General features: G+C 37.4%; 1 protein-coding gene across 7 annotated transcripts; it reads left to right on the top strand.

Annotated features, from left to right (window-relative positions):
- The first annotated feature begins 1,023 nt into the window (after window positions 1–1,023).
- On the top strand, window positions 1,024–20,807 carry LOC103961527. Of its 7 annotated transcripts, XM_048587272.1 has the most exons (12): window positions 1,024–1,210; window positions 1,283–1,430; window positions 2,076–2,243; window positions 15,252–15,457; window positions 15,928–16,090; window positions 16,738–16,909; window positions 17,397–17,467; window positions 17,912–19,015; window positions 19,166–19,303; window positions 19,573–19,863; window positions 19,975–20,105; window positions 20,449–20,582. In XM_048587272.1, the coding sequence occupies exons 5-12, from the start codon at window positions 15,962–15,964 to the stop codon at window positions 20,450–20,452; spliced, it is 2,040 nt and encodes a 679-aa protein (XP_048443229.1). In that variant the 5' UTR covers window positions 1,024–1,210; window positions 1,283–1,430; window positions 2,076–2,243; window positions 15,252–15,457; window positions 15,928–15,961; the 3' UTR covers window positions 20,453–20,582. The 7 variants fall into 7 exon arrangements, with proteins under 7 accessions (XP_048443229.1, XP_048443225.1, XP_048443231.1 ...); XM_048587268.1 differs by lacking the exons at window positions 1,024–1,210; window positions 1,283–1,430; window positions 2,076–2,243 and adding an exon at window positions 11,154–11,544 and having other exon boundaries at window positions 11,620–15,457; window positions 19,975–20,031; window positions 20,449–20,807; XM_048587274.1 differs by lacking the exons at window positions 1,024–1,210; window positions 1,283–1,430; window positions 2,076–2,243 and having other exon boundaries at window positions 15,187–15,457; window positions 15,942–16,090; window positions 19,975–20,031; window positions 20,449–20,807.
- The last annotated feature ends 683 nt before the right edge of the window (window positions 20,808–21,490 follow it).

Genomic DNA, 21,490 nt, shown 5'->3' with positions numbered 1-21,490 from the left:
CCTATTTTGAAGAAGTGGACTATTACTGATATTAACTCATAAAATTGAATTTATAATGAATTTACCCTAATTTCTAAAATAAATGCTTTCATTAACATACAACTTTTTTTGTTGGCCAAAATTTTAGATTTTCATTATGAACCAATTAATAATATGTGGAGTAATTTAATTTTTTTATTATTTTTTGGTGAGATCGTGTGTAGAGTTTCGGTGTTTACACCAGCTCGAGTGTTTCCAACACCATCACTTACTCCTTATTGTTTGCCGATTCTGGCAGTGTCGCTCATGGGTTTGCACAAGCTTCATACCGGTAGTCAGCTTCTTTCGCTTTGTTGTCGACTATCCATTGTTTATGGTTGTGCTCAAGTAGCAAATCAGGGGTTGGAAGTGGCGTCTGCGGAGGCAATACTCAACGGTGAATAGGGAATTGAGCGATGAACTGGAAATTGTTTTTGTTGGTGGAGATTGTAGTGGAAGCTTCTGGCAGAAGCTGTGCTGTTTTTCTGGGTCTTACTGTTGTTGAGTTCTTTTTCTGCTTTACTTTTGTTTTAGGCCTTTTTTGTTTGTTTATAGGTGTATGTTGGGCCTATGGTACAAGTTTATGTTAGTTGTGTAATAAAATTTCCTTTTTAACCAAAAAAAAAAAAAAAAACCAAGAACCAAATTGATTCAAAGCAAAACCGATGATTTTTATTTTTCTCTATTTGATCCAGTTTGATTCACCAAATCAAATGTCCACCCTTAATTCAAACCGGACCGGAACAATTCAATTGATTTTTTTTTTTTTTTTTTTTTGTGGTCATGTTCACGTGAATCAAATTAGACTAAACCGTAACTTTATTATGGCTCCAATTTCGATTTGAGGAGTGAATCGGACTGAACCGGACCTTGTCCACCCTGCGGATATGCCGAGTCTTCGGGAGATGCACTTGAAGGTTTAATCTCGAACGTTCATAGTATCAACGGTCAGATCACCCCTTACCCTCCTATATAATCCTTCAACTTTCTAGGGTTTCCCAATCCAAATAAAGCAACTACCAAAAGCTGCTAAGCAGTTTTTTTTTTTTTTTTTTTTGGCTTTTCTCTTTTTTTCTTTTAAGTCACTGAACGTCCCAAAAAGTTGCGGCGACCAACCATGGCGGCTACGAGCAAAAAGCGAAAGGTCTCACCTTTGAAAGAATACGGTTTCGACGCCCATACACGCCCTAGTGTAAATTTTCCGACGATTTCCACCCGTTTGAAAGAATACGATTTGTTATCTAATTTCATTTGCGTATCGCAGTTTGTGGCCGACGGAGTGTTGTTCGCGGAGCCGAACGAGGTGCTGACCAGAGAGCTGGCGTAGGGTGGCTACTCCGGCGTTGAAGTTACGGTTACGCCGGTGTGGACCGAGATCATCGTCAGAGCCACTTGGACTCAAAACGTTCTCGGTATGACATTGATTTATTTATTTTTTTAATTTTTGGTTGAATTTGAGATTTTATGTAGATTTACACTACGCAATTAGCTGAAAGTTAGTAACTTTGATCTTTTTAATATTTTGTTGGCTAGGTCCTTGAGAAAATGGAAGATCAAGGCTGATACTAGTGTTTGCATTTTTATTTATTTTTTGGGTAAAAAGTGTGTCCATTTTTTCAATGTTGAGATTATTAAGTTTATAAGTCGAATTGATTTGGTTACTGATATGCTTATCTACTTGAGGATAAGGCTTCGGAAATGACCCCGAAGTTCAATTATTGATCTTATGCGCAATTCATAAGAAAATGTGAAGATTCAGTGTTAATAATTTCGTCGGATGAGATTATTTAAGAAAGAAATATGTGGACCTTATTAAGTGCAGTGCAGTGAAGATTTCACGATAACTCAGTTGTTTCGGAATTGAATTCTTTACTATAGATATTGCAATAGAATCTGTTTCTTCTTAAAAGGAAGATTACAGTGCAATAGGTTCGGTATAGATAAGGCATTCTTCTACTTATGGAGAGTTTTTGGGGAAAAAAGGTTTCCGATTTAGCTTATAACATGAGTTGATAAGTTTGTGTTTCCTGATTAGACTTTTTTGTTGATGGGTTTAGGTGAGAAGGGAAGAAGTACAGAACTGACATCTGTTGTTCAGAAGCGTTTTAAGTTTTTGAGAACAGTGTTGATCTTTAAGCAGAGAAAGTCAACAACCGAGGGCTCTTTGCCGTTGCTAAGGCAGAGTCTTTGGGTTACAAGCTTCTAGGAGGGTTTGCTGTCCGGAGGTATGCTGAAAACTGACTTGATCTCTTTACCTATTGTTACAATGCTGTATGACTATTGGTTTTGAGATGCTTTATAAACGTTAGTCTGGGTAAAAGGAAGTGGTTTCCAATACTCTTTCTAACAGATGTCAGCTTAATAGCGTTCTGTTTTTATCTCCTTTTACCCACAATAATGGGTTCAGAGGATCCTAAAGAATGCTTACATTGCAGGTTGGAGTTTTGTTAGTCTGTTTGAACTGTTAATAGTTCTTGGAGTTCGGGAACTCCTACATTTCATAAAATTCCTTTGTTTCTGCATCTAATATAATAGTCAGTGAACCTCAATTTGACTAAGGGAATGAAATTAAGAAAAACCGTTTCACTAATTATTGTCGCATAGGTGCTGCTCCTGTTGAGATTTTTATTGTTGGGGATGTGACCTCCATCATCTCATTATATCTTATGTGGTTTCTTTTTAATCTATATTTATTGTATCACATGCACATACACAAACTCAAACTTGCACACATGGGCGTGCACACACAAGCACATGCACGCGTGCGTGCGCGCACACACACACACACTCACACACTCACACACTCATACATATCAGTTTTATTAGTGTTAGCATTCAATAATATATCTCTCTTTACTCACAATAATGGGTTAAGAGGATCCTTAATAATGCTTATATTACAGGTTGGAGTTTTGTTAGTCTGTTTGAACTGTTAATAGTTCTTGGAGTTCGGGAACTCCTACATTTCATACCGTTAGTGAACCTCAGTTTGACTAAGGGAATGAAATTAAGAAAAAGCATTTCACTAATTATTGTCACATAGGAACCGCTCCATTTGAGATTTTTATTGTTGGGGATGTGACCTCCATCATCTCATTATATTTTATACGATTTCTTTCTACATTTATTGTATCACCCCCAAATGCACATACACAAATTCAAACTTGCACGCATGCGCGCACACACATACACACACTTGTACATTTCAATTTTATTAGCTTTAGCATTCAATAATATATCTCCTTTACTCACAATAATGGGTTCAGAGGATCCTTAAGAATGCTTACATTACAGGTTGGAGTTTTGTTAGTCTGTTTGAACTGTTAATAGTTCTTGGAGTTCGGGAACTCCTACATTTCATAACATTTATGTGTCATCCAAACCTAAACTGCCAGTCATTGAACATCACTGTGATTGAGGAAAATAAATGAAGTACAAACATTTACGACTAATTGAGTTTCAAACATGATTGACATTACATAAATGTTACTCCTGTTGGGATGATAAGTGTCAAATTTCTTAGTATCCAACATATCATTATATCTTATGCATTATCTCTATGAACTATCGAATTGCTTCCTGAAATTGCACACTTGTATATATTCATGGGAATCTATTAGCATTAATCTATAATAACAAAAGTTTTACTCCGTAGACTGCAACTATGTTTTACTCGCGAATTTTTAGTACAAATAATTATGTATGTACATCTGCAATTAATTAAGTACAGTTTGTACATCCACGCAACAGAGATGATTTCTTTCTATAGAAAACAATTTCACATGTCTACTGTTTCTAGATGGTATCATTAATAGCTATAGCATTCAGATTTTATCTCCCTTTACTCATAATAATGGGTCAAGAGGACCCTTTGGATGCTTAAATTGCAGTTTGGAGTTTTGTTAGTCTGTTTGAACTGTTAATAGTTCTTGGAGTTCGGGAACTCCTACATTTCATAACATTCCTGTGTTTTCCAAAGCTAATATACTAGTCCTTGAACATCAGCATGAAATGTTACTTGGCTGCTTCGAACCTTAAGCTGTAGTGGCCAATGTTTTACATGCTAATTGTAAGTTTAAATATCTGAGTTCAGTATCCATGATCCACCTATTTAAGTTGACTTATCACTTTTTGCAAAATCCAAGCCCACTGTTGTGAGAGAACCCGTTAAGCTGTTAACATCTATTTATTTTGGGATATAGGTTAGTCTTGCAAAAGGAAAATACAATTGTCAATTGCATGCCCAATATCTTGTCAAATTTATTAGCATTCTTTTACATTTTCCCTACCTACAATACAATAATGGGTTAAGAGGATCCTCAAGAATGCTTACATTATATGTTTGGAGTTTTGTTAATCTGTTTGAACTGTTAATAGTTCTTGGAGTTCGGGAACTCCTACATTTCATAGCATTCCTGTATTATATAATCCTAATATACTTTTTATTTTGGGTTAAAAACCAATCCTAATATAGTCATTAATTGTCAGCGTGCTTGAGGGAATCAATTAATTAAACATGCATTACGAATTTAAGTTTGGGAAAACTAATGAAAAGGGCTTGGAAACTTTGAGTTTTAAAAAAAAGGACAAAATAAAGGGTAAAGTGAATTGTATCAGGATTGACTTTTTAGTGTAAAAATGTGGTTTTTCGTTAAAATGAACAGTACCGGGAGCTTTTCGTTAAAGTTCCTTAATTTCAATCCTGAGTTAATCAATTAGTATTCAGAACCATAGTCCCTATGACATTCACCTACATTGTTGGGATTGACCAATACATTGTTTCCTTGTTCCGTGTTGCTTGGTTTATGCCATAATTGGGCTTGTACGTATCTGTTTTTGCACAACCATTATGATTTAGTTATTACCGAGGTATATGGGTTTGTTGACTTCTATTGATCATCCCTCTACCTTCTTTTTTGTTAGGGCTGTAGACATCAAAATTTCGGTGAAATGAATGTTGACCAATAATTAAAATTTCAACTCTCACGTGTCACATAAATTTTACATGTAGCGTGTGACTCAATGAAAAATCGAAATAAATTGGAAAAGTCATCAAATAGGACACATGTCAATACCTGGCAGAAATGATTTATTTCATCTGATTATTTAAATTCAAAAATTAAGTTTTGGAATTCTATGAATAGGAAGCCAAGGCATACTGTGAACACGAAAGTTTTCGATGTCTACACATACATTTTGAAAAAGAAGAAAGGAAGAGAAATTTACATTACACCAAAACCTTGAAGCCTTGAAACTCTAAAGCTCTCAAGCAAATCCCGAAGGATTAAGAAAGCACTTTTCGTTCTTCGTCAAATCCTCCTTCAAGATCAAGCCTCAACGGCCCTTGAAGAACTCCCACCAACTCAAGATCAAGCCCTGACGACCCCTTGAAGAAAGTGTTCATCATTCATCATCCGTTCATCCTAAGATCAAGCCCCAACGGCCTTTGGATCAACAACCTCAACAAACTCGTACACTCATTCTTCAAGATCAAGCCCAACATCCCTTGAAGATCCATTCATTAACTGTTCATCCTTAGATCAAGCCCCGACGGCCCTTTGGATCAACAATTCATCCACAAACCTACACCCTACGAAGATAGAATCAGAGGATCAAATTACAAAGAGATTGTAACCACAATAGTAGCTAGGAACCTCCTTACTCCTAGAGATAGTAGGCTGCTTTTAGGACGGTTCGATGAGTTGGCCGTTCAAGAGTCTCTAGCTCTCAGTGTTCATGTGCGGACTCCGTGTCCAATATGGGCCAACGCCTACTTGCTCGATCCCGTCAAGTTGAATCATTGATGGCGGAGGTGGAAAATCTTAAACAAGAGATCCAACAGCTTAAGCGCGAGAATAGAGGTTTGCACGTGCTTGCAAATAATTATTCGACGAGTATGAAGAGGAAGCTTGATGAGCTGCAAGAATTTGAAGGTCGAATTCAAAGTGATCGTCACAGACTTGCGACTTTCTTCCAGAGGCACCTTTTTCCTGCGTTATCTAGCGTTCCACCAAGTATTGAGGCCTCGAATGATCTATCTTCGATGCCTCCCGCTCCTGGAGTTTTGCCAAGTAGTGGGGCTTCACGTGAACAACCTTTGTGAAAGCTCCATCTTTTTTTTTTTTTTTTTTTTGTACGTACTTGTAATTTCTTGAAGATTAATGGACATCCTTTATTTTATTCAATGTATTGTGCTAAATACAGATAAAACATATACATCATTAAGATGTGTTTTTTTTTTTTCCACTTGATGTCGTCCATCATCATTCCCTTTTATTTTATTTTATTATTTTTTTTATTCTTTACCTTAATCATTGCTTCCCAACATCATCATTGCTTCTCAACATTATCATTCTGTTTTATTTTATTTTATTATTATTTTTTCAACATCATCATTGCTACCTCTCCACCATCATTCTCTTTTATTTTATTTTATTATTTTTTTTTCTTTGCTTTCGATGGCGCTGATCCACCAAGATTCCACCATTTCTTCTTCTTTCCAGACTGGCGTGTCCCTTTTTTTTTTCTTTTAATAATAATTTATATATATATATATATATATATATATATATATATATTCCCCACATGGTGCAGGGAGGAAATGTAGAGGAGTTTGGAGTAGTAGGAGGTAAGATCTCTTTAGTGAAGCCTGTTCAAACTTCTTTGAGGCTACTTCGTTCTCTTCTAAGCTTGTTTGAACAAGGTACCTTATCCACCATGACAAGCTTCGCAATTTCGCTGGATGGCCAAATTTGGATGGCTTTGCAACTTTAGCTTTATGCTGACTTGGATAACCCGTAAATATAACAACACCATCAGCAGATACCCTCGCCAACTCTGGAAGAGTTCTGTTGAGGTACTTCGGAGACAAGTAATCTAATGCATCCGATGCAATTACAAGAGAAAACGATTTTGGTCGGTATGGCAAGGGAAACTTTATATCAGCAGCACGCACAATGCCTTTGTTCACAAGACTCTTGCAACTTGCATCAGCATCTTCTAAGTCATATGGCTCCACACCCCAGGCTTCAGTACCACCACTTGCTATTGGGAAATTCCTATATATGTCGACTCTCATCTTTTATGGCAAGGACAGACCTGCAAAAAAATGCCCAACTCTTCCTCACCTCTAAGGGCACACTCCTAGCAAAGCCTCTCGAAATACTCAATTTTCTTCTTCCCCAAAGAAGATACCAGATGTCTGGAGTACAGATGAGGCAGGAGGAAACTGGCATATTGAAGCATGTGGAGACAAGCACAACAAATATATGTGCTGATTCATTCGCTGCTTCTTCAAAAGCAAAAGTATTTCATATCATCAAAGAAAAGAAAAAAAAATGGTGGAATCTTGGTGAATCAGCGCGACCGAAAGCAAAGAAAAGAAAAAAAAAATAATAAAAAAAATAAAAGGAAATGATGGTGGAGAGGTAGCAATGATGATGTTAAAAAAAATAAAAGGGAATGATGATGTTGGGAAGCAATGATGATGTTGGGAACCAATGATGAAGGTAAAGAATAAAAAAAATAAATAAAATAAAAAGGAATGATGATGGACGGTATCAAGTGAAAAAAAAAAAAACACACATCTTGATGATGTATATGTTTTATCTGTATTTAGCACAATACACTGAATAAAATAAAGCATGTCCATTAATCTCTGAGAAATTACAAGTGCGTACAAAAAAAAAAAAAAAAAAAAGATGGAGCTTTCACAAAGGTTGTTCACGTGAAGCCCCACTACTTGGCAAAACTCCAGGAGCGGGAGGCATCGAAGATAGATTATTCGAGGCCTCAATACTTGGTGGAACGCTAGATGACGCAGGAAAAAGGTGCCTCTGAAAGAAAGCCGCAAGTCTGTGACGGTCACTTTGAATTCGACCTTTAGATTCTTGCAGCTCATCAAGCTTCCTCTTCATGCTCGTCAAATAATTATTTGCAAGCACGTGCAAACCTCTATTCTCGCGCTCAAGCTGTTGGATCTCTTGTTTAAGATTTTCTACCTCCGCCATCAATGATTCAACTGACGGGATTGAGTAAGTAGGCGTTGGCCCATGTTGGACACGGAGCTCGCACACTGAACACTGAGAGCTAGGGATTCTTGAACGGCCAACTCATCGGACCGTCCTGAAAGCAGCCTACTATCTCTAGGAGTGAGGAGGTTCCTAGCTACTATTGTAGCTGTTGTTGCATCCTTCATCACGGAGTCTTCACCTGTAAGAGGGCCACTAGAAGATAAGAAAGATGGGCACCATACATTACCTTGACGCGACGCGCCCGTATCACTGCTGAGACTCAAATCTAAGCAAATGTTAGATGGGTTAGCCATTTTCAAAGGTGTTAAAAGAGAATGGTTGGATGAAGTAAAATCTCAAAGGGTCGTTAAAACAAAATACATCGGAGATGATTTTCACGAATGAGCAATCTTCAAAGTGTGCATGTTGGAGGTAATCGATACCTCTATAAAAAGGAAAGGCGACACGACCACCGATTCAAAAAATTGAAGAGACACCACTCTTCAAATCTTAAAAGCCGGATTTTCCTGCGTAAAGTTCGGCAACGCTCTTCAGACACAATCTCGGCTTTTTAGATAACACGTGCAACTTTGTCAAAGATCTCTGACAAAGTTGAAAACGCGTGGAGGTTATTATCCCAACTACCACACAATTTTTGCCTCTATAAAAAAAGGAGGAACAGGGTTGTTCATTCAGAAATCGAAGAGGCGCTTGCTCAGAAATCAAAGAGGCGTTTGTTCAGAAATTGAAGAGACGCTTGCTCAGAAATCGAAGAAGCGTTTGTTCAGAAATCGAAGAGACGCTTGCTCAAAAATCGAAGAAGCGTTTGTTCAGAAATCAAAGAGGTAACATCCTCCGAACCTCAAAAGCTGGGCCGCTTATTTAATGATCGAAGAGTCATCACTCTTTGAATTTCAAAAAAAAAAAAATCGGATTTGCTGGATCAAAACTTGTCAGTATCTTTCACATGTAACCTCAACTTTGCAGACATTACAAGCAACTTTGCCAAAGATTTCTGACAAAGTTGAGAACGCGTGAATCTTACTGTTTCAATTACCCAACAGTTGTCGACAATGGTAAAGGAACAGTACCACCACTTGCTATTGGGAAATCCTTATATATGTCGACCTTCATTTTTTATGGCAAGGCAGACCTGCAAAAAAATGCCCAACTTTTCCTCACCTCTGAGGGCGCCCTCCCAGCAAAGCCTCTCGAAATACTCAATTTTCTTCTTCCCCAAAGAAGATACCAGATGTCTGGAGTACAGATGAGGTAGGAGGAAACGGTAGATCGAAGCATGTGGAGACAAGCACAACAAATATATGTGCTGATTCATTCGCTGCTTCTTCAAAAGCAAAAGTATCTCATATCATCAAGGGCAAAAGCAAAGGTATCTCATATCATGCTTTTTCCCTGTCTTTTCCTTTGCTCTTGTTCTCACCTGCCAAGACAAGAACAGAGAAAGCAATATGTCGGAACCTCCACTCAAACTTGCGCTGCCACCAAGAAGTGATGGTCCATTCAAATGCAAGGTTTGCATTCCACTCTTGTATCAGAGGACAAATACTACAAGAGCAGATGCCAAACCTGCATAAGGAAATACCACTTCTGCAAAGGGAGCAAGTAAGGCAAGTGAAAATGATACATCGAAGCATGTGAAGACAAGCACAACAAATATATGTGCTGATTCATTCGCTGCTTCTTCAAAAGCAAATGTATCTCATATCATGCTTTCTCCATGTCCTTTCCTTTGTCCTTGTTCTTACTCGTATAACAAAGTGAAAGAGAGCAATCAGCCGGCACTTGGAGTCAGTCTTTCGATCTGGAACCGACTACCTGGAATCTATTCCCTGGTTGCTTACCTACCATTGCTCTCGAGTAGTCATCTTCAACGGTTGATACACTTCTAGAGAAGGGACCACATTTGCTTGGAGAACAGCTAAGACGAGTGACAATGAAACATCAATCTTGTGGATCGTCAGCAAACGCAACAACTGCATATGCTGAGTCATCCTCTAACCCTCATCAAATATGAATTGTAAAGATTGAACAAAGAAACAAGTTATCACCTCCACCTCAGTGCTTGTCTGCCATGTGTTTGAATCCTGAAACCACTCATGGTCTTATTTCAATTCAAGATCAATCCTCGATGGCCCTTGAAGAAATCACAAGTTCGATTCAAAATCAAGTGTTCACCACCCTTGAATCAAATTCAACTCTAGATAAAAGGAGTAAGTTCAGACATTCGAAGGAGACCAAAAGAATTCTCCAGCCTAGTTCAAGATTAAGCCTGTGGAAAATCAACGATTGGAGGAAACCAGAAAATCTTCCAGTCGAACTCAAGATCAAGCCTCGATGATCCTTGAAGAAATTTCCAGCCCAATTCAAGATCAAGCTTTGACGGCCCTTGGGTTGACATCTACATTAAGAGACTTCAAAACGCATCTTCTACACGTGACAAGCACATGTCTACAACGCGCCTTGAAGTGGGGCATTTGTAGACATCAAAATTTCGGTGAAATGAATGTTGACCAATAATTAAAATTTCAACTCTCACGTGTCACATAAATTTTACATGTAGCGTGTGACTCAACGAAAAATCGAAATAAATTGGAAAAGTCATCAAATAGGACACGTGTCAATACCTGACAGAAATGATTTATTTCATCTGATTATTTAAATCCAAAAATCAAGTTTTGGAATTCTATAAATAGGAAGCCAAGACATTCATTTTGAAAAAGAAGAAAGGAAGAGAAATTTACATTACACCAAAACCTTGAAGCCTTGAAACTCTAAAGCTCTCAAGCAAATCCTGAAGGATCAAGAAAACACTTTTTGTTCTTCGTCAAATCCTCCTTCAAGATCAAGCCCCAATGGCTCTTGAAGAACTCCAACTAACTCAAGATCAAGCCCCGACGGCCCCTTGAAGAAAGTGTTCATCATTTATCATCCGTTCATCCTAAGATCAAGCCCCAACGGCCCTTTGGATCAACAACCTTAACAAACTCATACACCCATTCTTCAAGATCAAGCCCAACGCCTCTTAAAGATCCATTCATCAACTGTTCATCCTTAGATCAAGCCCCGACGGCCATTTAGATCAACAACTCATCCACAAACCTACACCCTACGAAGATAGAATCAGAGGATCAAATTACAAAGAGATTGTAACCCCAAAATCATTAATACAAAAATATATTTTGTACATGTATTCTTGTTTCTTATTTCAGGAATTTTTCGTGTTTACAAGGGCGTTCGTAGATTTGTCATGGAAAGTGCTGCAGAGGGATGCGAGGTGTGAACGAAAGCTGTTTCTTTCCACTTGACCTTATTAGGATGCACCAACATAGTAGAAGGAATTTTTCTTCCATACAACATGTGGGTCATGGTTAGTGGCAAACTCAGGGCTCAGCGTGCCAAGTTTATGAAGTTCAAGGATGAATACATGATATCCTCTGGCCAGCCTGTTAAGGAATATATCGATGCTGCTGTGCCGCATGTGCTTCTTAGACAGGTTAGCTCCTCCATCATTCTGGCTTTTATGTGCTTTCGTTATCTTTACTTATTTTTCGTATATCCATTTTTCAAGGTGTTCTTGGGATTAAGGTCAAAATCACGCTCGATTGGAATCCCAAGGGTAAGCAAGGCCCCAAAACACCCCTACCTGATCTGGTCACCATCCACCAAGCCCAAAGAGGACTACATCAGATCAGGCCCCCAGTTGTGGCAACTGAAAGTCTGAAATACCAGCTGGCCTTGTCGCTGCTTAGAGTTGTTTTTACGCATGCTCAGTTCTTTTTTTTTGTTTTTTGTTTTTGTCAATATACTAATTTCTCATATTCCGCATAATCTCATTTCTAGTTGGATGCCTGTTAGCACCCGACTGGAATATGAGAAATCAAATGAGATTATGTGTTTAGAATTGTAATTTTCTTAGCCAGCAAATAGAAAAAGCAACTCAAGCTCTATATGTTACCCGCGTTTATGTCCTCCCGATTTGTGCTGTTGGAATCTTAACTTCGTATGGGAAATAGTATTGGGCTGCGTCTCTTTGTGTTCTTTAACGCTTATTTCTCTCTCTCTTGTCCCTTTTTTGGATTGACTTTGATGCATATTTACTCTTATGGTTACAATTCAAAGAGAATTCTTTTTCTTTTTGATTAATAGGGGTTGGGAGTCGTGAACTTAAGATCCTCCTTTTAAGAGGAAGATTCGGGTGGGTTAAGTTTCACAATAGGCTAACAATAATATGGTTCAAATTTGTTTTTTGACGAGAATCATATCTAAGATATTTCATTTACAAGTAAAGAGGAATACCAGTAGATTAGTACTAAGTGTCCTCTTACTATAGTTTTGAATAGGAATATTGCTTGGGCTTAATTGGGTTAATAGTTCATGTAGTGGTAGGGTAGTTGGAAAATAGTTTATGTGGTAAAAAAAATTAGAATTTAAGCTCATGTGGTGAAAGATGTTAGGATTTAGGCCCAGAATTGAAAATTTCGTCAACTCTCCATTAATTGTTAACACATGGGGCTCACATGTGTAACTAAAAAGATAACGTTAGCCTCACATTTTAAGTCTCACGTGCTAACAATTAACGGAAAGTTTCGGTTTAGCCTAATATGTGTGGCTCATATGATAATAATTAACTAAGAGTTGACGGTTTTGGGCAATTCCTAACATACTTCATTAGATGGGCTTAAAATCCTAATTTTTTACCACATGACCTATCTTTCAACTACCCTATCATCATGATACTAAGGTCATCTCCAACCGAACCGGCCAAATGGTCATAGGGCTAAAAATAGCTTGAAATAACACGAAAACGGTCTCCAATCGAAGACTAGGCCAAAGGGCTTGTGGGCCCTACTAGGCCAAAATCTGAAATTAGGTCAACTGGCTGGCCTATTCCAGCCATCCAACCAGCCCCGGTCGACCCAAATATTTGAAAACAGCTACCTAGCGTTAGCATGATGCCAAGGTTACCGTTGCATTTGATTTTTATTTTTATTTTTGGGACCAATTTTTTTTCAAACAAAAAAATTCAAATTTGTTTTCCTATAAATACCTAAGCCATTCCTACACCATTCTATCAACAAAAATCTTAGATTGAAGTTGTAGTTTTTAATATTTACGTTGTACTCTTTAAATTAAACAACACAATCTCCACCCTAGTACTACTTGGGGGAGTTAGTCAAACTTGAACGACATGAAACTTAAATGACATTAAACAAAATAAAACTTATTAAAATTATATAAAGATAAGAAATCCAGAGGTTTATTTATTTGCGACAAGTGACATTCAAAATATGTCCGAAAACCTTATTTTAACATGGTAGTTTAATTTAAGTAACCATATTAATTCAATTAAATAATAAATTATGTTTGGCATATGACTCTTTGGCCCTCTCGATTGGAGATGGTTTTTTTGTCAAAGGGCTATGTTTGGCCTATGGCCCTTTGACCTCCTCGATTGGAGATGGTATAAAATATGGTTGACATTGTTCATTAAAATATTAATTTCTTGCAAGGCTCTACAGCTAAAGGGAGCCATTTGGCCATCCTTCGGTTGGAGATGGTGAAAATTATGTGAAAAATGGTGTAGTAATAACTTAGGTATTTATAGTGGAAAACATAAGAATTTTTTTTTTTTTTTAAACTCGTCCCCCAAAAAAAAAAAAAAAATTAAATGCAACATTAACCTGGCGTCATGCTGATGCTAGGTAGCTGTTGCAATTCATATTTTTGGGTCGCCCTGGGCTGGCTAGCTGGAATGAGCCAGTCGGTTGGCCTGATTTCATATTTTTGGCCCAATGGAGCCCATAAGCCCTTTGGCCTAACCCACGGTTAGAGACTGTTTTCGCGTCATTTTGAACTATTTTTAGCCTATAACCCTTTGACTGGGTCGGTTGGAGATGGCCTTACCAATTGAGTCATACTCATATTCTAACCAAGTAACAATTAGTCTAAACCATTCAATATTGCATTTACACTTGTGTTCTTATCAATAGTAGGTATTAACCAACTAATTTTGTTGTCGTTTAATTTTTGTTGTCGTGTTGTGATAGTTTTGTCAGAATCACCACTGATGACCATGTAATTTGAACCCAATAACCAAAAAAAAAAAAAAAAAAAAAAGCCTCAAATGGTCCACATGTGTTATAGTCATTTGGCTAATTTAGTCTTGTATTTTCAATTGGACAAATTTAATCTTCGTGTTTATTTCCGTTAGCCAATTAAAGACATTCCATTCAATCTCTATTAAAAATTCATCAAAATAATATAACCGATTATAGAAAAATATGTTTTAATTAAAATAGAAAGAAATATAATTTCAAAGTGATTTTTTTTTTAAGCAAACCCACCAAGCCATCAGTATTGTCCTTGGCCCAAACCCAAACCCTAGTCACACACGCAACTCAATGAATGCATCTTTAGGTCCACCTCGACCTCACTTGTTATTGTACGAGTTCCATCATCGTAGTCCCAAGAAAAATAATACCGACCACCTCATTTTCAACTATGTACCAGCCACCTCATTTTGGACTATGTAATCAATCGAGAAACTAATCGCAATTGAAAGAATCATATATTACACTCTCTTTATTTAAATTTAAATTTACATAAATATGCAAATTAATGAGAAATAACACGTATAAAAGATAAAACTTTCAATCTGAAAATTATTTAAGGTTGTGATAGAGGGAAGGGGGGATGCAAAATGGGAGAGGAAGCAAAATGGGAGAGTTGAGAAAGTTAGGGAGAATGTTCGAGAGTTGGGGTAGAGTAATTTTTCATCTAATTTTTACTTTTATCATTTACAAATTTGTAAATCAAATAGATTTTGTTATAAATAAATTGGAAGAAATTGTTATTAGCATTCCAAAAATTTCATTTTACACTCCAAATTTTCTATATTTGGAAAGAAAAATACACTTGTGAGAAGTGTAGAATAGAATTTTTAGAGTGATAATAACACTTCCCTATATGATCATTAATTGACTAGCGACGCAATCAGAAGAACATCGAGATCATTTTAACATTTAAGCCAAAAAAAAAAAAATTATACTCAAAAAGAAAAATAAATAAAAAAAAAACAAAAAATTTAAAGAGACCCGGACGCCAAGTCCAATTGTGAACTGCATTGGAAGTAGTGTTTGGAGTCCGCTACCGTACGACATTATGCTCACAGCGTACTAAAAAAGCGAGCCAAAAAAGCAGAAGCGCACACAGACGGGCGCAGTGCAGCAGAAGAACAATCCGATTGTTTTCCCTTTCCTCAAAGCTTCCCGCACAAGCTTTCTCGCAGAAAACGACTCGTCTTCTTCCCAACTCAGTGCCCGGCGCGCTTCGAATCGGTCGCTATCCTTGCAATTTTACACTCGCAAGGACTGAGTCAACTCGCTCCTCATTCTCACAGTCCTATGGTGAGCCCCGTCCTACTTAATTTCGCTTCCTCTGCTATTCAAGTTTGCTCCGAATGTGAAAATTTTGAACACTTTCTAGTGTTTTGGTACTTCTGCATGTAAATTTTCAGCTTTTAGTGTGATATCATTTGAATTACTTAGCAATTTTGCCCGAAATGGTGCTTTTCTCTCACTAGAAATGTAGTTTTATGTAATTGGGATTGGAAATTTGCAGTCTTTGGAGGAAATGCAGTTTGATGTAGTGTTAATTTCGTTTGTGCTGTTTTCTTTTCGGTTTTCGAAAATTTTGAATTTTGAATTGCAGGTTTGAGTATTTGAATCGGAGAATTTTGTTTATTTGTTTTGAATTCTGGATGCATTTATATTTTAGTGGATAAGATCTTATTTTTATTACCTTTGAAAATTTTAGAAGTTAACTTTGTTCATTTACTTTGTTTTTTGTTTTTGTTTATTTGGTTTTGAGGTATCAGTTTGTGTATTTGAGTTGCATGTGGTGGATTTTCCATGGAAACAGTGGTCGGTGTTGAGGGGAATGATGAAGGGATGTGTGAGGAGAGTGGGGTTGAGAAAAGTAGCTCTTCTTTGTCTTCGCCAAAGCAGATTGCCGATCCTGTTGTATACAAGCTCGTTCGGGTATGTTTCATTTGCATTAAAAGTTCAACTATTCTGTTGGTGCTAGTAGTTTTGTGCACATAAAATTGGAGTGTAAGCCGCTTCTTTCTGTTCTCTTTTCCGGGTATAAGTGTTTGAACATTCCTTATGATTGGTTTAACTTTCAAATTTGTACAGAAACATGATAACTTGATAGGCTTGGGTAATGGGCGTTCATGATACTGCTTTAGAGCCTATAAAGGACTGTATATCGATCAAGAGATTTTTAACAGTTATTTTATTCATAAATTACAATTAGAAGCAGTCAAGCCATCAATTAATGAGTACAATTAGAAGCAGCCAGGCTGCTGCCTGCCTTCTGGGCGAATCAGATTTTAGAAAATAATAGTAGATACGAATTGAAGCTTGAGCATTACAATTTGATATGTTCTTTCTCTAAAGCTTTGATTTTGGGGATTTAGTTTGTCACCAATTCTAAATTCAAGGTTTATACTTGGATTAAATGAGAGGCCAGCTTTTGGTTTGGCGACAGGTTTTCCATAATGCTTTAAGGGGGAAACTTAAAATTGCACTGCAGTTACAACTATGGACTTGTTACTTCATGTTCGAAAATTTCATTGCCATTTATTTTGTTTTCTTTAGATTCATAACGTCTTATTTGATTCCAGGTTGAAGGTGATGGGAGATTAGTGCCAGCAACAGATGATGATGTAATGGAAGTTGAGGATTTTCTTGTTGATGAGACGGTTGAATTACCTGTTATTACAGAGGCTGGAAATGGTCGGTGCATTTCCAATGAAGAGTCTTCCTCTGGGAAACCTCAGAAAGAAAGCTCAGAAGGTCTATTTGATTTATTGTTGTGACTAATTATTTCATTTCCATCTGTATCATTATGGATCATTTTACGTTGTAACTTTAAGGGCATGCAATTTGGAACCTTAAGCTATAGCTTCTGTATATAATGACTATTGGAATCTGATTTGTATCCATTCATATTTTTGTATTGAATCATTCAAGTTACATGCGCATCTCAAATCTCAATTCTCAAAATTAGTTTGACAAATCTTATTCCAACTTACTTTTTCTCCTCAATGGCTTTGGAGTTCATTTATATTCAACACCAAAGTGACTACTTTTTGGTTACTTTCAGTTATATTCAAGATATGTTTTGCATACCTATTGTTTCCCTGACTTAGTGAAGTGTTGTTTCAATGAAAAATGACTTTGTGAGAAACTAGGTGTAGAACTTGGTTTATTAAATTATTTGAAGACATTCTATTTTTATATCTTATGGTGTTGGTTCTGTAATGGTTTTCATCGCTCACAGAGCAATACATTTCCAGGTGTCTCACATTCAGAGAACACAGAGCTGATGTGAAATTAAGTGCACGGCTTGAGGTATTGACTTGCTTTCTCTGGATAAAATTTCCTCCTGTTGTAGAATCAGATGGACGAATACTATCTTGCATAAACTTATGGCCTGCTATGACTGTTCTGAATAGCATATTTCTTTTGGATAACTTTATCTTTATGTCTCTTTAATAAATTGATTCAAGTGCTTGGATATGTTTACAGATACCCCTTGTACATCAGTTATATTTCCTAGCTGCTATGCATTTCAATCTTGTAGAAAGGAATTTCTTGATCTTGAAATTTATTGTCTGTATTATGTGTTAGTGGCATATTTCTTTATCAACTGGCTTGATTGGTCATTTCATAAACTTATAGATAGTTTCTTTCAGTTCTTCTTTTCCTTGCATCTCTACAAGTATGTGTACAATTTTAGCATATCTAGTTATTAATCGTCTTGGATCCTTTGCGGCCTCTAAAATCTCTTTGTAGTACATCGAGGAGATGTTGCAAAAGGTCAAACAGAAAGAGAGGCTCCGCTTAGCATGTGGATCTCCTGATCATTCTTCTGCTTTTATGAATGTAGACATCCAGTGTTCTGATCAGCATGATAAATTACCTGCTACTGATGACAGGCTGCAATCTGAAATTCCTTTGCAGGATATTGTTCCTTCTTCATCACTAAGTCCAGATGGAAGCCATATTAATGAATCTGGGAGAATTGGGGAGTGCTCAAAACAACCGCTGGATGGACCAATAGAAAGTGGGTCATCAGCATCTGTCATCTGCACTGGTCCAAAGCCTGATGTTAATACACTAAAGGGGGAGATATGCTTGGACAACCTATCAATTAGAGAACTTCATGAATTATTTCGGGCAACTTTTGGGAGAGAAACTACAGTTAAGGACAAGTTGTGGCTTAAGAGGAGGATCACAATGGCGTTGACTAACTCTTGTGATGTTTCAACAACAACTTTCACTATCGTAGATAACAAATTGGTGAACAAGGGTAAAGATGATAGCATTCAGAATGCAGATGGTATGCACAAATTGGTGAACAAGGGTAAAGATGATAGCATTCAGAATGCTGATGGTATGCTCACTGAGGGGTCAGATGGTGAAGCAAAGAATCTTGGGTATGAAACTTCACCAACTAGCCACAGTAGCAAAATGGAAAATCATGTCACTGTTTCAGGCAAGAGATTCGTAAACATTAGTGCAGAACTGGATTGTGGAAGTGAGGACCTTCACACAGATCAGAGAGCTGCCAAACGAATTCGAAAGCCCACTAAGAGATATATTGAAGAGCTTTCTGAAGTTGAATCAAAAGATTGTAGCCCAAAAGTGACTAGTCCAGTTAAAAGTGCGGGACAACGACAAACATCTCCAAAATCTTGTAGGCCTCTTGGAAATGTCCCTTTAAATGAGAGAGCTATTGCCATCAGGTTGGACCCTCTTGGAAGTGTGACAAATGTCCCTCCAAATGAGAGAACGTTTGTCACCAGGTTGGATTCTCTTGGCGGATCTGGGGTTCAGGTTCCTTATGTTTCTCGAGTTCGTAGAAGCCGTCCAAGGAAAAATATTATGGCCCTTATGGTAGGTAAAACCCTTTTATAATATGCAATACGAGTTGCTTTATCATTTCTTTTGTTTTTCTTCTTAAGCATGGGAATTACTATTATGATATAGCACTATAAGTCATCTGTACAACACAATACCTGAATGCGTTCGATTTTTTATTTGTAGAAGTTTGATATGAGTGGAATGGGTGTGACAGCTAAACTTGTAAAAGAGGCCTTTAGCGTGCGTAGTTCTGTATCAGAGAGTGAGCATGTAGACAAAGTCTTGAAAGTCAGATCTGCTTCTGAACGGATGAAACCACGGGTAAGATCAAGTTTGCTTAACTGGATTCCTTATTCTTACTTCACATTGAGTAATGGGCATGTGTTTTTGAATTTGATAATGTGTCGATAACATTACTGTAGCCGGTTATTAGTTTTGGACTGGTATTTTGTATTATTGAGGACTAACGGGGGTAATGACATTTTTTTTTTAATATCATGGTTTGTCTTTTGTTTGAGTGCTATACTGAATTACCCTTCAATTGGTTTGCATGCTAATTTTTTTGTTATGTTAATTGGTTGTCTATGTAGTGTACTGCTGAACCAGAGAAAGACAAGCGTCGCTCAGTAATGGGCACAATCGAACCGCGAAAGAACTTGGGCATTAAACAGACAGATTCATCCGAGGACAATTCAGATGATGGTACAGCCCAGATTCCCACAGCGAAAGGTGGAATGAGGAGGAAACACCATCGAGCTTGGACTCTTGTTGAGGTTATAAAATTAGTTGAGGGTGTCTCTAAGTGTGGCACTGGGAGGTGGTCTGAGATCAAAAGGCTTTCCTTTGCATCGTATTCATATCGCACTTCTGTTGATCTCAAGGTCTGTTTTTTCTGTACAATTTGTATTCAAGATACCAAGTTCATTTGGCATCTTGTTATACTAAAAAAATGGTGAATACTTTTCACTGAGAAAACGTGTGTCATTTTGCAGGACAAGTGGAGAAACCTGCTGAAAGCTAGCGTTGCGCAAACACCTCCTGATGATGGAGTGAGTACATTCCCCTACCTCTCTTTTATGAGTTGGTTAGACGGGAAGTGTGGAACTTCCCATCTCTTTCAAATGCAAGCTTTCTTTGAACTCTTTCCTCAGCCTTTAAATACTAACATTGCATCCAAATATTATCTTCCAGAGATTCCAATATTCTGTAAATAAAATTTTCGAACTTTGATCACTTCTCCATAGCATTTTACAACTTGAACTGGCATATTTGAATTTTTATTATCTACTGCAAAATCTGCTGCCCTATGGTGGTTTACTTCATCGTAACTTGCAAGCTGATGTTTGGCGTCTGTACTAGGAAGCAAATATGCCTATGTATATAGTACACTATACGCCATTGATTTTCTCTCCGGATGTTCATTTGAGTACGGACATAACTTGGTTTGTCCGTGGGGAATTGTGCAGATAAACTCCCGGAAACATGCTTCAGTACCTATCCCGGCATCAATTTTGTTAAAAGTAAGACAGCTTGCTGAGATGCAGGTGCAGGTACCGCCAAATCTAGGGCCGAGCAAGCTGGCCACTGTTAGCAGTCGAAGCGTGCATCAAATGCGACCAGGCTTCTTGTAACATTGTATATAAGGATACTGCTGGACTGTAACCACTTTCCTCTGCTGGCATGCACTTGTTACATGGCTGATGTGCTGCAGAGGGATTGCTGAGATGTAGGCTTAAACATGTTTATGATACATTCTCTGACTCCTAAGTTCCTAACACAATTTCTTACTCAGTTATTAATTTATTATGATAGGGTTTATGCCTGATGTTAAAAATTGATCAAATTTTGCACGGCAAGTCGACCGGCGTACACTTACCGGTTGATCAGCCGAATGTCAAACATGTCATGTTTAAAGTGACTAATTACCCTTTATTTCTTTGTTATGGACGATAATTATCTTGGTTGATAAACAGGTCGTGAATAAATAATAAAACTATATAGGCAAATAACCAAAGGCTAACACTACCTTTTGAACCGAAAAAGGGCTAAAGCTATCTGATTTGGGAGTTGGGTGAAGAAAATATTGAATTAGGACCTAAACAATGAACTATTCCACTCATGGAATTAAATTTGTGGAGTGAGCCAAAGAGACTAGCCATATTAAGTTACTAGAATTCGGATCCTCTCAGGATCCTCTTTGTGAGGATTCTAGGATCTATGAATCGTGTTCATTCATCGTACATCGTGTGATCATAAATTATTTTAAATATTTTTATTTAAAATTAAACATAAACAGTATCTGACAAAAATTGATTGTACGATATACTGATGAACGAACACGATTCATGGATCCTCCGGATCCTCGCCAAAAGGATCCAGAGAGGATTTTGTTTGAAGTTAGTAACTACTAATTATTAGAGCTTGAGCGCTGTTGATATGTTGTGGGTCTCGCATACTTGCTATAGGTATGTATGGTCACTGTTTGATATTTAGTTGCAGAAATGAACA

This window comes from the organism of the source record quoted next, unplaced genomic scaffold, assembly GCF_019419815.1.
Source record: "Pyrus x bretschneideri cultivar Hongxiangsu unplaced genomic scaffold, Pyrus_bretschneideri_v1 Contig26, whole genome shotgun sequence".
Taxonomy (NCBI): Eukaryota; Viridiplantae; Streptophyta; class Magnoliopsida; order Rosales; family Rosaceae; genus Pyrus; species Pyrus x bretschneideri.
This window is presented reverse-complemented; position numbering and strand designations above follow the sequence as displayed.